Source organism: Antedon bifida, chromosome 11 (assembly GCF_963402885.1).
Source record: "Antedon bifida chromosome 11, ecAntBifi1.1, whole genome shotgun sequence".
NCBI classification, from domain to species: Eukaryota; Metazoa; Echinodermata; class Crinoidea; order Comatulida; family Antedonidae; genus Antedon; species Antedon bifida.
In genome coordinates, this window is record NC_136236.1 from 4,169,334 (window position 1) to 4,184,788 (window position 15,455).

At 29.4% G+C, this 15,455-nt stretch overlaps 1 protein-coding gene across 5 annotated transcripts in view; it reads right to left on the minus strand.

Moving 5' to 3' along the window:
- LOC144855789 (membrane-associated guanylate kinase, WW and PDZ domain-containing protein 3-like) overlaps window positions 1–15,455 on the minus strand; it is an 88,284-nt gene that overhangs the window by 18,240 nt on the left and 54,589 nt on the right. For all 5 annotated transcript variants that reach the window (XM_078713724.1, XM_078713721.1, XM_078713725.1 and 2 more), the window contains one exon: window positions 9,381–9,430. In XM_078713724.1, the coding sequence (XP_078569850.1) occupies window positions 9,381–9,430 (50 nt within the window). The remainder of the gene's footprint in view (window positions 1–9,380; window positions 9,431–15,455) is intronic.

Sequence of the window (15,455 nt, forward strand, 5' to 3'; positions counted from 1 at the left end):
ACCTTTTGCCTAGCCCGTAATTTCTTTATATTCTTTTGGCTCATTCTAACAGTACAAGTAATACAACTACAATATATAATATTTATCTATAGAACTACAGCACTGATTTGCATAAACACCTGGGTATATCTTGGGTATGGTAATCAAAATGTACTCATGCAAGATTACTACACAGTTTTCTATACATTCCAAATATGAATTCAAATGATTGCGTCAAATAGTGTGAAACTGCACCAAACAAAATTAGTTGATGTTGTTTTCTTCTTTAACTCCTACAACATCTTGTTACAAATAATAAATTATCGCAAAAATGTAAACCACAAAGATGACTCTTTTGATAATCCAAAAATAATTGGTCCATTAATTGGAGAAAACTGGTAAAAATTACAGGAACTATAGCATTATTATTGTTTAAGCTTTAATCACAGAAAATCTTTAATCTATCCATCTCTGCAATCCACAAACATCAACAAAGACCAACAAAATACAGTAACTCTTGTAAAGAAATGTCTACAAGTTTTAATTCAACAGGCACGTGACCAGGCTACAGGCCAAAAGTTTCTTTCAGACGTCAGCAAGTAAAAAAGTTAATTTGAGATGTGTTGATAAACAAAGTTATGATTGATGAAAGAGAATACTTAGACTAGAAATTAATATAGCTTAAGGATAATGGTGGATATGCTCCTCCTGTTGCTGGAGTATTGATCGCATTGTAATTTAGACGTGGAATGTTTTGATAAACTTTATTTGAGATTATGTCATCTTGGACAAGTTACCAATTAATGTTAAAAGGTGTTAAAACCTCCAAATAAATTAAACTTTATGTCTGATGAGAACATAATATTTATTTAAAAAAAGATTAAATAACTGTTATGTATTTTTTGGTAAGAAATCTTCATGATTAAAACTATCCTAAAATTATTGCGAACAGTGAAAAAAGAAACTTAATCTTTATTCCTTTAAATCCTTTAAACATCAGCTTTGGTCTACTTTATCTTGAAGAATGGTGAGAAACAACAATTTTCTAAAACTTACACTGGTAAATGTTCAATAACTTTGTTTCATCAACTTTTCACATCCAATCGTAAAAACGTTGAGAAAGAGACGGCATCATCCTCTCACTTCGAAATCAAATGGTAAACACCACAACAACAAACAAACTTTTCAGAAGACAATATCACATTCGTTTCAGTTTTATATCCAATAAGCCTATATAAACAAATTTATCCTCCCACTTTGAAAGCCAACTTGAAGAAACACTTCTCCAACCTTTCTGAACAATTTATTAATTACTTTTCTGTGATTTTTAAAGTAACTCATCCAGAAAACACTTCTTCAAACCACATCTGGATATCATCAGAAAACCACTGATGCGTAGAATCTTCTGAATGGAAAACAAAACACGATTTCAACTTAAAAAATTAGAAAAACTCTCCAATTATAGTCCAAAAGAAGCTTCCACAATTACAATTATATTATGATGCTATTACATCAGATCATTGAGTTTACAGCTATTAATTCTAAGATCTGATAGTGAGATTTGGTTGTAGTTGTTCTCATGAGAATTCATTACAAGCTCATCAATGGGCGTAATGGGTCATTAAGTTTCCACAGGTCAGTAAGTACAGTAGGTAATAAGAATTTGTTGAAACCTGGGTATTCAAAACAGATGGAAGCTAAGGACGTTTGACAGGAAAAGAATGAACAAAAAATCGATGTACTGTCTATCAAAAAATTAATAAGAATGATTGATGGTTGTTCTACCTTATTTAAATAAAGCGACATAGGTTCTGTTCACACTAGTGTTCAATATTGGTGCATAGAACAAACTAAGCCGGTTTGAATCATATCCTAGTAACAAATTGTGCTATGCAATCTAAAGGCTTGTCTACACTATCAAACTTTATGTGACAACAAAATGTGATGTGCCCATATATGGACATGATGATGTCATATTACTAACATATTTGGGAATATCACTACCATATTTGGGCAATTTTTTTTGTCAAACTAATTTGATAGTGCAGAGAGCTTATCATCATCATCATCATCATATTTGGGAATATCACTACCATATTTGGGCAATTTTTTTGTCAAACTAATTTGATATTGTAGACAGAGCTTTATACATCAGTGTCATTGCCTCCAATAAAAATCTCATGCACTGAGGCCGAGAGAGAACTTATTTGAATAAAATTTAATGTTTTACAACACGAAATGGATTAGGGTGCAGGGACTGACTGTAAAAAAGCAATTGTTATTTTATTTAAAACATATACCTTACTTTTAGAAACAAATTTAAAATTCCACTATTGACTGAGCCTACATATTTTATATTTTACATATTTCAGGAGTTATGAAAGTATAATAAAATTTGTTCTACTTCTGTTCAATAATATTTATTATGATATTCATATTCTTAATAAAATTTCAACTCAACCTCTTGTAAAAATGTAATTGGACATAGGATGCCAAAGGCTATGTTCAAATGTTATGCAATATTGTTCAATTTCTTATATGGATTTTGTATAAATTTAATTAAAAGATTGAAATATATTCTACAATAACATTTTAACACAATCTTGAATATTGGAAATGTTAATGCAAAAAAGAAGTGCTGGCACCTACGGCTGTACAAATTCTTACATAATTTTCAAATAAAATGAATCTTATAACAAGAGGTTGTGAAATATGGACAAATTGGAGAAATGAGGAGAAATTGTATTGCAATATATTAGAATAAATAAAATGTGGAATTCATTTTATTCTTAATATTAAAATAATATTCAAATAAGCTAATGATAAGTTAATGATCTCTATCTTGTAATCATGATTAAAAACTTTGAGAAAAAGGTTTAAAAATTATACAGTACTAAGACAGCATGTCAACCATAATGAATAAAGAATAAATATTGAGTTCTAGACGAGAACTAACAAATATGTTGAATATGTTACGAAATCAATAAAGAAAATTTAATTTGATATATAGCCGTGAAGGCAAATATCTATCAATTCATTTCAACTATAAATAATTTTTTAGCATTAAAATAAGACAGCCAAGAAGTCTAGGGTTTTTTATTCCTAACTATAAAAAGTAAATGGTTTTCTAAATGAATAAACCCCCATTTTCTTGACAGTACCCAAGTTGAACAGCATCACGATTTGACATATTGAACGTACGATGTCAATCGGGAAGATGTGTCTTAAAATCGTAAAATTACATAGCATGAATGAACATCATTACTGATACATATATTATTTATGTTACTGTATCAAACGTATTCCTCTAAATGAAGTCCTTTCCATTAAAGACTCCCTCCAGTCCAAATAAAGACCGTTTTCTATGACCTAACTGTAGATAAAGATAGCTGATCCGAAAGAAGGTAGTACCCTTACTTTGGGACACCCCTATTCAGGGGACACAACCTATTCATAATTGTTCTACACACCTATCTAAATTCATTACTTTAAATGTTTATTCTTCAATCGTTGAATACAATTTTTTTTTCTCGATACCAACATTACAAGTTCGAAACTACAAATTGTAGAAACTAGTTTACTTACAAGATGCCAAACATTATTTCCTGCACTTGTCCACATTGTACCATGTACAAACAACCGAACATTAATAACAAGAAGCTAACTCGTGTCAACAACAATTCATAAACTACACCATTAAAGGGCATTGTTTAAAGAAGAAATGAAAATGAAAGTTAATTTACACCATTAAGCATCAACTTTTAATAACAGCAATTAAATATGGAAACCTATCACGCCTTAAATGTGTCGTAACAGTTAAAAACAACTTACATCTTTATTAGTTTCCTCCATATTAGAATATATTACCAGATGAAGACCGTGCTAAAATCCATTTCATGGTAACTGCCAAACTCGTATAAAAATAAGCTGGTAGTGTTGTCAACAGATAAAGTAGTCAACTAACTGTTTACAATCATGTATTACGTCTTTATAACTACATCACACTTTGAATTATTCAAAAGACAACTGAGATATTTTCGTAACGAATCTGATGCTTTACATTTGTAATGACATCCTTTGGGCAACTATTTTTTACTGTTCTGATTTCTAACAAGAAATGTATTTATCATTTAAATCTTATTTTGGGCTAATTTTAAACACTATTTTACTAGTCCACATGTTATTTAACTAGTCTGACTATGTTCAAATCATACCTATAGACAGGCTTTGAATTGAATTGATTTAAGTTCACTTCCCACTGGGATAGTTAATCGTTCAACTTTCCCAAACACTATAATTCTTGCCCAATTTCTAAATGACATCATGATTCAGAATAAAGATATTGTATTTATTTTGTTTTCCTAAATTCAATAAATATATAAATGAAACATAACATTTTATTTCTTGCATATATTGCTTTATCATAATTTTTTGTAATAAAACAAAATTAGAGATTGGTTGTCCTTGAATAAATACTAGTATCCTAAATAGTAATCACACTGACATGTACATTTGCCATAGCAATAATGGTAAGCAATAAAAATATAATTTTCAGTCTATAAAGATAATTTGCCAGTAATTATGATAACATAACATGATGCATAATAAAAACATAATGTTTATATATATTATTATGAATTTCATTTTCTGGTGGTAATTTGTTTGTTTTTCATTGACCCTTTATTTTGACCAACTGTTAAGTCCAAGTGGACAATAGTTCTATTCCTGGTGTGCTTTCATTGGATTGGAAATTCAAATATAAATATGGAGATAACATTGAATTTAAAATTATTTGAAAGTTCATTTTGATATCATATGTCATAATACATATGCTTATTAATTGAATTGTAGTGTGAAATGTGTCCCACTTTAAAGTAGTTATGTGCCAAGAACATTTTTGTTTATGGATCCAGAACACAACATTATTACAGTATATACTGTATAAAGGAAATGAAAAAGTTCATACTATTACAGATTGAGGGCAGTATTGCAATTCTGAATTACTTCATAGTAGTGTATAAAGTTTTGTAATCGTTGGATGATAGAAAAATATTTCATTGATTGAACTCATAAACATTCATTATTTTTTTTATATTTCATTCTCTCCATTGTATGTCCCTTTAAAAATAAGTACGGTATGTTGAATCAGTGTGTTGGACTGTACCTTTAATAATAAAGTTTGATCTTTAAAAGCCCACCTACTGTACTACAGGTAATTGTAAATAGTCGAGTAGCAATAGACTGCTCTGAAAGTAGGTCAAGTAAAAATAGCATCCTGTAAGACCACTTTACTATAGCCACTTTCGCTACACCTTGGGCCTGGAATGTCCATACACCATGACGCATACTAAGAACTACAGACCTCATACAAATTCAATAATTATATACGGTATATTTATTATAAAAATGTTTTCACATTAAACATTATTCTTTTTCAACCTACCTCTCTAATAACCATTCTAACATTTCACAGTACTAAACTCCTAAACAAGATTATTAGCAATAGCCCACACAACTTGTTGACTGAAAAGACCTACTCAATTGATTCGAAACAAGATTAAAAGATTCTCGTAGATAATTTCTGCATCAGATATTAACCACATGTATGTCGTCTTTTCCTTATCATGCCGATGGAAAACTTGGAAAAGTCTTTGTCTATTCCGGAAACAGGAAATGCATTTACAAGGACAAGAAGTTCTTCCTACCCCTCAAAATATTATGAAGATAAATATTATATTTTATATATTATACAGTGCTTGAAATTGAAATATATAATAGTTTATAATTTCTGAAGTTTTCATATTTTATAATAAAGATATGAATTGTTCTGTACAATAGTTGAACACATTTTTTCACATCCCACCCTTTCCCATTCAATGTAAAATATATTCTTTCTTTCTTCAAAATATTATGAAGATAAAAATTATATATTTTTTTTTAAGTGTTTGAAATTGAAATATAGAATAGTTTCCAATTTCTCAAGTTTTCATATTTAACAATGAAGATATGAATTATTCTCTACAACAAGTTTTTTTCACATCCTATTTTTTTCCATTCAATGTAAAATAAATTCTTTCTTTTTTCTTGCAATCAATATTTTTGAGTATCAATAACAATAAAAAGCTTGGTGATTGCTTTTGTTCTTAAAGTGTTCTTGCATTTGAAATCAATTTCTGAGGACAAATACTTCAAAATAATCTCTGTATTGTTGGGAATACTGCCCTTTCAAAGTCCTAGATTGTCTCTATTATTAAAGGGTCCAGATTTATTGTAAACAACCTTCTTTAGAACAACAAACTAGAAAAAGCAAATGACATCATTTTGAATGAACTTTAAGAAATAAATAAACTCAGGAATACTTTATTTTATAATATATGGCCTGCTTCTGCTGTATAATCAATATACCTGTAGATTAAAAAAATACATGTTTATTTCTACGGCATTTCTGTGAGGTTTGTACTCTCAAAAAATTGTTAAAATTAATGGTTTGTTGTCAATGGAAAAGAAATATCCAAAATGCAATGTGCTCAGAATGGTGAAACGTTCAAGATGCCACAGCAGTTTGAAGGTGGTTATTCAAATAAGCGTTATTTTGTGTTGCAGCTAAAAGTTGCACAGCGATAAGCGGTTAAAAAGTGTTAACATCCAATAAATTATTTTTAAAAGTAATTTAACTGTTACTAAAGATTCACTCTGTTTCTGCCACTAAGAAATTTGGGAAATGCAATCACACAGTTATTAATTCTGAATTAATATTTGTTTACAGCAAAAACAGGCCCTGTCATTCCACAATATTACGCAGCCCCTAATATTATTCCTATAATAGGAAGTCTATTGTTACAGCCTCAAGCTGGTCCTTCAGAAATAGATACAGTTGAATCAATACACTGTATTATACCATCTTTTGCACCAGTTGCTTTCTGAAAATAACCCCTCCAAGTCATTTTAACCAAATGCAATTAAATCACACCTCCATTCACATCAAAACAAATATCCTACTATAGCAATGAATGGCTTCCGCTAACTATATCCATTGTTGGTTTGTTTTCATAAATATTTTCTTTACAGATTCATTGATTGCAAAGCCAAGAGCTTTTGTCATCGGTAATGGTTGGCGTTTCTTACCAAACATTCTAATATTATAGATAATTGCTGGTTATGTTACTATTATTAAGAATAAGGAAATATGTATTTTTGGAGTTAATAATTAAATATACGCAAAAGAAATGTTAATGAGGGAAATAGTGGAAGTTAATTAAATTTGAAAAAATAAATACGGTATGTAATGATAAAAATGTTATTTAACAACAATAATAATGAGTCATAAATTAATAAGGGAATTATGATTCATACATTCTTATTGTTAAAATATGAATAAAGAAAATAAATATATCAATAATAATAACAATAACACTACTGTATATTACTAATACTAGTAATATTTTAAGAGTATGGATAAACATTACATATTTACAATATTAGTAAGGCAAAGTTAGTCATACTGGGAGGATTTACTAGTCATACTGGGAGGGTTACTAGTCCCACAGGGAGGGGTTACATAGTCATACTGGGAGGGGTTACCCAGTCATACGTTTTTTACGGTTGGGGGAGGGGGGGGGGGGTGGGGGAGAGCGCGTTTACATTTACAGCTTTACATTCATCTAACACCAATAATAAAAACAGCATCTTATTAATATTAACTACAAATTTCTGTCTCGTTTGATGTATCCATGGCAACCAATTATGCAAATATGTTATAACCACCTGTCTATTATTATACTACTACAAATACAAGATTATTTCTTGCACTATCACATTATTAACTACTATATTAAAGAAGATCTATAAACACAATGTAACACAATGTAATATTATAATAATCGTAAAGTCGAAAGATGTCTGCATAGTTTAATTTGCATATTGTTTTATTATTGAAAAATTTTCATAAGTAAAAGTGAGCTATTATATTGCTATTCCTATTAAGTATTAGCTATATCATTATGTACATACGGTAGGCAATGCGTAACAGGTTGTCTTTCCAAGGTGTCAATGAATTGATCGACAATCAATCAAAGAGGACAGAAGTTGGTATTAAATGATATTTAACTTGTTAAATGCTTTTATCATGAACTAAATGTATAAAACATCCATCAGAAAAATTTAATTTATCCTTTTTATGGGTGACCTTTTCTCTCTAAAACCCATGCCACATACTACAGTACTATAGTCCAACATCCCTTACCATTATGCCACATTGCTCTTTTTAAACATCTTGGGTTTTATTTTGTAGGTAACAGCTGATGAATTGGCACATTATAAATGATATCACAGGTCTCAGGTGATATTAATTTCCTCTTTTTATTTTGCACTAAACTCCAGTTCTCTTAACATTTTATAACCTTTAACATGTTTGTAAAGCTATGTCTACATTATGAAAAAAGTGTGATGTGCCCAAATATGGTAGTGATATGATATGACATCATCATGTCCATATATATGGGCACATCACATAAAGTTTGATAGTGTAGACAGAGCTTAACCTTTAACATTGTTTGCAAGAATACTAAATTCCACCTGCTTATTCTAGCAAGCTGACAAAAACGAGATCGATAGAAAATATTGATTTTTAATTTAAAGTATTTATATTCTAGATCCTGTCACACAATGTAGTTGTAGTGCAGTGTCTGTAAAGGTTATTATTAATTCATTTTAATATAAAAAATCAAGTATCTCATTATAAAATATGTTTAATGGTTTATAATTTGGTTTAAAATAATATAACTTACTGTATGTAACACACACATATTTTCAGTTTTAAAATAAAAATGAAAAAAATATTTCACCTTCAATTTAGAACTTGTTACATAAGGAAATCATTAGTAAATATTAAATGGCTCAATTTTCATTAGTAACAAGAACAGGATGAAATTGGCATTTTTTTAAAATTGGGTAAAAACACCAAATCAATTGCGTGTTTGAACGCTGTTATTGGTTCGGTATTGGAGGAAAAGATGGTGGGCTCAGTTCTTAACTTTGACCAAAATATATATTTGAGATTTTAAATGGAAATAGGGTTATTTATAAAGGGAGGAGTATATCAATGTTTCTCATTTACAAGTAATGTGGGTCCTCAAATTATAGTGCTTGTAACTTGAACTTTGTATTAACCAGCCTGGTACAAAAATGAATAGTACTGTATATGACCGAGTATACTGTAGTACCATGGGTATGAAATTTGGAGAAAATTAGGGTTAGGGTTAGCAATGGAATAATACCAAAGTATGTTGTCAAATTTAGCCAACCTAAATTAGGGGTGGGATTATAGTCAAGCATGGGATACTCGGTTATATACGGTATTTAATTGATGAGAGAAACAAACAAAGCAAGAAATATAAACTTACCGTTGGTAATTTTCCGAGCATGTTCATGTTCTTGACGGGCTTCAACATACCTGCAGCAAATTTAGAATCCAAGACAATGTTAGGCATTATGGCAACAAGTGGTACACACACACAGTATAAAAATCCAAGAAAAAAAAACTCTCAACAATGTGCTAACATCTCGCAGGTATGATCCGAAACATAAATAAACAATCCCACAGAAACATAACAATTAATATTTATCTTGTCTGTAATCCTATTTAACGAACATTTGTTATTGTTTTGTAACAGAACACTCCCTATGTATATTAAGTTCAACTGCTATATCCTTCAACTTGGAGTTGTAAGCTTGTTTGAAGAGAGAAACAGAAACCATTGAAGCGTGTCCTCAGAGACCCCAATGTCAGACTACCAAAGTTTGGTATGCTGAAAATGTCTTGGGTGGTTAAAGGATTATTATAGGAGTTTTTAAACCATCTCACACTAGGTTTGGAAATTGTTGAATGAGGCCTAGAGATTGTTTTGATATTAAAATATTACTATAGTGTGTCACACTACTTGTCAATGACAGCGTCTCATGATGTTATTATTATGCAAATGAGGCTACTTGTTATTGGTCCATGGAAAGCTAGTGGCATATTTAAATGGCTTTGTCAATGACAAACATACCAATTACTAATATGAATTTAATTGCTAATGACATTGACATTAAATTGTTTTTTGTGGATTAGCACTTAAATGTCACGGCCATTTGTTTGCATGAAAATAAATACAAAAATGATTATAATTAATAGTATAAATAATTATTAAACATCTATGATAATTTCATACAAATAACAATATTCAAGAAAGAATTTAAATTTGTTTCATTTCTATCATTTTAGGTTATCTAAAGATTGTTTGATGATCTAAAAATCGGTTAAAAGAAAGGCTTCTTTCAGATTTGTTTAAATTCTACAGTACTTTGAGTGAAAGTTGTATTTAGAATAAACTTAAGTGCAACACACTCATTAGAAGGTTTCAAAATATTTTCTTTGTACCAACATAACAAATTTATTTAAACTTTATAGTAAAATAGATAAGGGAAACGTAACTATAGATAGGACGGTTGATCCGGAAGGAAGGTACAGGCATGCCTGGCTAAGCATTATCAAAGCAAATAGGAAATTATTAAAATATTGTTGGTATTGAAAAAAAAAACAGATAAAGAAGGAAAGAACGATGTGTTATAAACGGCATAAAAATATGATAGGAAATTAAGATTGCGTTATCGTTTTGCACCTTTTAAGGGAAACCTATTAAAGAATGTTAGAAGTGGAAAAACTATTGATTTTTCTTCAAATTTTATACATAGCATACTTTGAAACTACCAAACTAATGATATAACAATTAAATAGCTAATTGTAAAGTTCCTGATCAAAAAAATCCAAATCCTGGACTTAAAAATGTTGGTTTTATTTGGCCTTGGCCGGTTTATTTTCGTGTGACTCTCAATCATCCATATTTCCATATTATTAATTCAATTTTCCTTTACCAATAAATTTCTCTGAAAGCCATTCTTTATTTTTCCATGTAAGCAAATTTGAAAGTAAATCACATACCAGGAATGTATCTGTTACCATGGTGATTACCCCTAGTGACGTGACATATTCAAGTTGTTATTTTGGTGTTAAGTATGATTTATTTGTAATGGTTCCACTCCTTTATGTTTTGGACAAAAATCTAATTTAAAGTTGCTGATACACCTTCCTATCTTATGGAACTATTATTACATGTTCATAAACCCATGAAAAGTGGATTACGACCAAAGATACTAAACTTATTAATAATAATAACAACATACTTTTGGTATGATGAACTCTTTGAAAATTAACTCAACTATTCTTTCTGTACCCTTTTTTTTCTTGTTTTAGTCTCAATGTTATTATTTTTCTCTGATATTTTGGCAATTGTAGATAAAGTATTCTTTTAAAATCTGATGCAGTATAAAATTGAATTATTCAAATTACTTATTTAATTGAATATTACGAGAATGAAACATTATTATCAGACGTTTTTTGTCAAACAAATAAATGAAATGATTTACTTATTTATGATAATTGCTTTTAATTAAATATATTAATACTGTACATGTGTGTGTATAATAATAAATATAAAGTACAAGTTTCCTATTGTTATTCAGTATCATTGTATCAAGAATACATGCTAAAATATTTAAATTTAAATATCCATTGTTTATTGGTATATCAAGTTAAATTTGATTTATCACCATCCCTCCTCCATTATGTCAAGTTAAATAAATAACAGATTTTAATCCCAAGGGTAGAAACATATGTTGTAATTGTTTATCATAGTACTTTATATTCTGGGCTTAAAGAATTTGTACAAATTAAGTTGTCCTTTGGGCAACCAATGTCTACAAGTTGATCTAAAACAATTTTTACTTGCCCAATATTAATCAAAAAACAACAAGAAGAAAAGCTCTGTCTACACTATCAAACTTCATGTGACAAAAAAGTGTGACATGCCCAAATATGGTAGTGATATTCCCAAATATGGTAGTGATGACATCATCTCAGGTGTGCATGCAAGGTGAAAGTAGAGTGGAATCAGCAGGGAGGAGGAAGTGATGGACTCTACAATTCCAAGGTTTGTTTATGATTTTTTTATGCGAATACATTCTAAATCAAATGAAAATCATTGTGATTTTATGCAGATAGCATCATGCTAAAAGGTTTCTATTTTATAGAAACAATGAATTAAATTTTGGAGAAAAACACATTGAGATTAAAATAAATATTTATAAAAAAAGAAAAATAATGGTTGAAAAAAGAAAGAAAAAATGTAATGAGTTCTGCAAATAATAAAAAAAAATCCTAGAGAAATGTTTAAAAAAAACCCAAATTAAATAAATTACAGATATGGCACACGTTAGATGTCATACGAATAAAGGAATTTCAATTTACACGCGATCTTTACAATCAAGTGTGCAACAACAAATACTAAACTGTTCTAAAAAGATTGGAATGTTTATTCACGTGTATCGAGCCCGAGGACACAATCGACTTTAAGAAAAGCCTTGTAGCGTATTTTTGTCTGTCGTAACACCTTTAAGTTTACTTTCATAACTAGCTATTGTTGTTTTTCTACAGGGGCCCATGTGTGTTTTATTTTGAGTGTTGGTGAAAAAGGAGTAATTATATAATCTAAACCACTTAAAAGTAGGAAGGAGGTACCTAATTGAAAACTTTATTTATTTAAACTGGTGTTGGAAGATTGACAGTTGAAATAAGAAAGTATGAAATACTGTATAAACTGAAATTGTATGTATAACTTTATTTAAATGTTTTCTCAAAACATATAAACAACGACAAAAAGCAGGTGGATTAGCTAATGAACCAGAATGAAGGGGGTGGAGAGAGAAATAGTATTATTAATAATGTATTCATCAAATCCTAAAAGGCTTCATTGTAAGGTAAGTTACTGCATTTTGTTTACTAACTGTTGTTTACTAAACAGTTATGTAATATCTGGCTTTTGTGGGTAATTGTACACACCTTTTTATTGCAGTTAAAGATAAAACTTTGTTAATAATAGATTAAAATCATATGTTATCGCATTTAAAAAAAAGGAGATACTGCAATAACTGCAGTAGAATAAAATTTAACAAGATCTGCAAATTGAACAGATAAAATCTAACTTCTAACTTTGAGGGGCTTAAGTTGCTATAAAGATTCAACATTCCTTCCAGTAGGATTAATAATGCACTTTAATATTTAATATGGACCAGGTGCAAAGGTGTGTCATGTCACCTGAGGAATAAACAGGTTCTTGCCAACTATTATACAAGTTTTTGTGTATGTGGAAATAATGTTTAAATAGTTTAACACTGTTAAATTATTTGAAACTGTGCAATTAAGTTTTGAAAAACTAGTTTGGTGGAATGCTGTTCTCAGATTGAAAACATCAAATTACCTAAAGTGTTTATTAACTTCTATTTATTATATTTACATATTTAAAAAAAAATTGTACTCGCTCTATGAATTTAATTCATGTACCTTTTTTAGCAAGAGAGGTTTATAATTATTTAAAATGTTAATACTTTGAATGTTTATGCACATTTTTTAATAGTACAAGTTGTTTTGTGTATTGTATTCCTTGTTTTGTTTTAAGCTCTGTCTACACTATCAAACTTTATGTGACAAAAAAATGTGATGTGCCCATATATGGCCACAATGATGTCATATCATTACCATATTTGGGCATATCACTAACATATTTAGGCACATCACACTTTTTTGTCAAACTAGTTTGATAGTGTAGACAGAGCTTTATCTCAGTCTGTTAGTGGATTTTCTTTTATCTCTGTTGGTTGTGAATTGAATAAAATAGAATAAAATAATTGTGTCTCATTCAATTTTTGGCGTCTGCAAATACCTGTGTTGATAAAATTCTACTGTTCTACAATATTTCTCAACAACTAATATTTTGATAAAATTCCATAAATTTTTTCAAAACAATACTACTGTATTATTTATTTTTGTTTATTAGAAACATTTTTAAAAATAGTATTGAATGAAAATATTGTTCAAGTCTCTGATTTTGTTCAGAGATAAAAATCTTAAACTAGACTTTGAAGAAATTAAGTAAAAAACAAATTAACACCAAACCACAATGGAGGTCATTAAAAATGTAGTAAACAAAAATAAAGATGGATTATAAAGAGATTTGAATTGCTCTACAAAGATGTTAGTGTTGATTGGTTGATCTTGACCTTAAATGACTTGACCTTAAACATCACTTGACCTTAAACATCAGTTGCTTAAAAATTGTTCTTGGTTTCTTTCAACCAGTACACGAATTTGAAAAAATGCTTTATTTCGACAGTTATCGACACGATAAAGAAATGTTGTAGTTAGGAATGAACCTAGGGTGCTAGGATTGTCAGGAAGGCTACAGTAGCACAAACATACCACTAAAATACAATTGAAATGTGATAGTAGAAAATCTGAATAGGACAAATGTTGGTAACTTTCTCAATTTTATTGCTACTTGTTGTCGTCACCTCCATCGAACATTCTTTAAGGATACAATATTCTTTGACCTATGACCTTACGATGGTATTTTATCGCAAATACTTAAAACACAATGGATGATGTTTATTAACAGTAGCATGAAAGGAGACATTTGGTTGATTTGGCTGTTTGATAAGAATTTATTTCAATTTAGTATAAAATGTTTAAATGTACGTGCTTACGATTGGTCAATTTTTTTACCCCATTTGAAATGGTATATATGCAATAAAGATTTATGAACATTAACAAGTCTGCATTTCTCTCTCTCTTTTGCAAAAATTAAGGGTTGGTATTGTACTTTGGTTAAATTAGTTATCATTGTTTTACCAGTGTCTTCTTATTGTGTCTAAATTTAGTCATAATTAGTAGATGGGACTATATTTGAGCATGGGATTATACTTGGTCGTATTAAAACAGTAATTGTCTTAACATCTTATGGATACTTTGTTCTAGTGTAATAATATTCCAAAATGATAATCATATCATATTGATTGAATGAATGAGTTAATAAATCATAGAGGGCTCACTTCTGTATTTTAATTTTTGGATGATGAATAGAGTTTGAAATGTAGAGTTGGTGAAATTCTGCATAAATTTGAATAATTAACCATTTTGCATAGAAGAGAGAATAGATGTGTATAGTTAAAGTACACTTGTTTATGTTAGAATGAGGTATTGAATGCCTAAGTACTAGAAGAACGACACCACAATTGTAGGTGTACAATTAAATAAACCACCTAGGAACTTAGTCATACTAAGTCATGGGTCATAAATACTTAAATAACAAACTTGATAATAATTTACTCTGAAAGACATATCACAGCAAGGGGTATTTCAACATTCCAACACATCACATATATTCAACAAATGTCATTGTCAATGTCACATAAAATGTCACATTATTTCCTTGTAAAATTCTCTCAACAAATGTCACAAATTCAGAAATAAACTTTGTAACATCAAATACTTGAGGGCAGTAGTATATCATTCTTTGTACTGCCCTCTTTTGACAAGTTCGAGA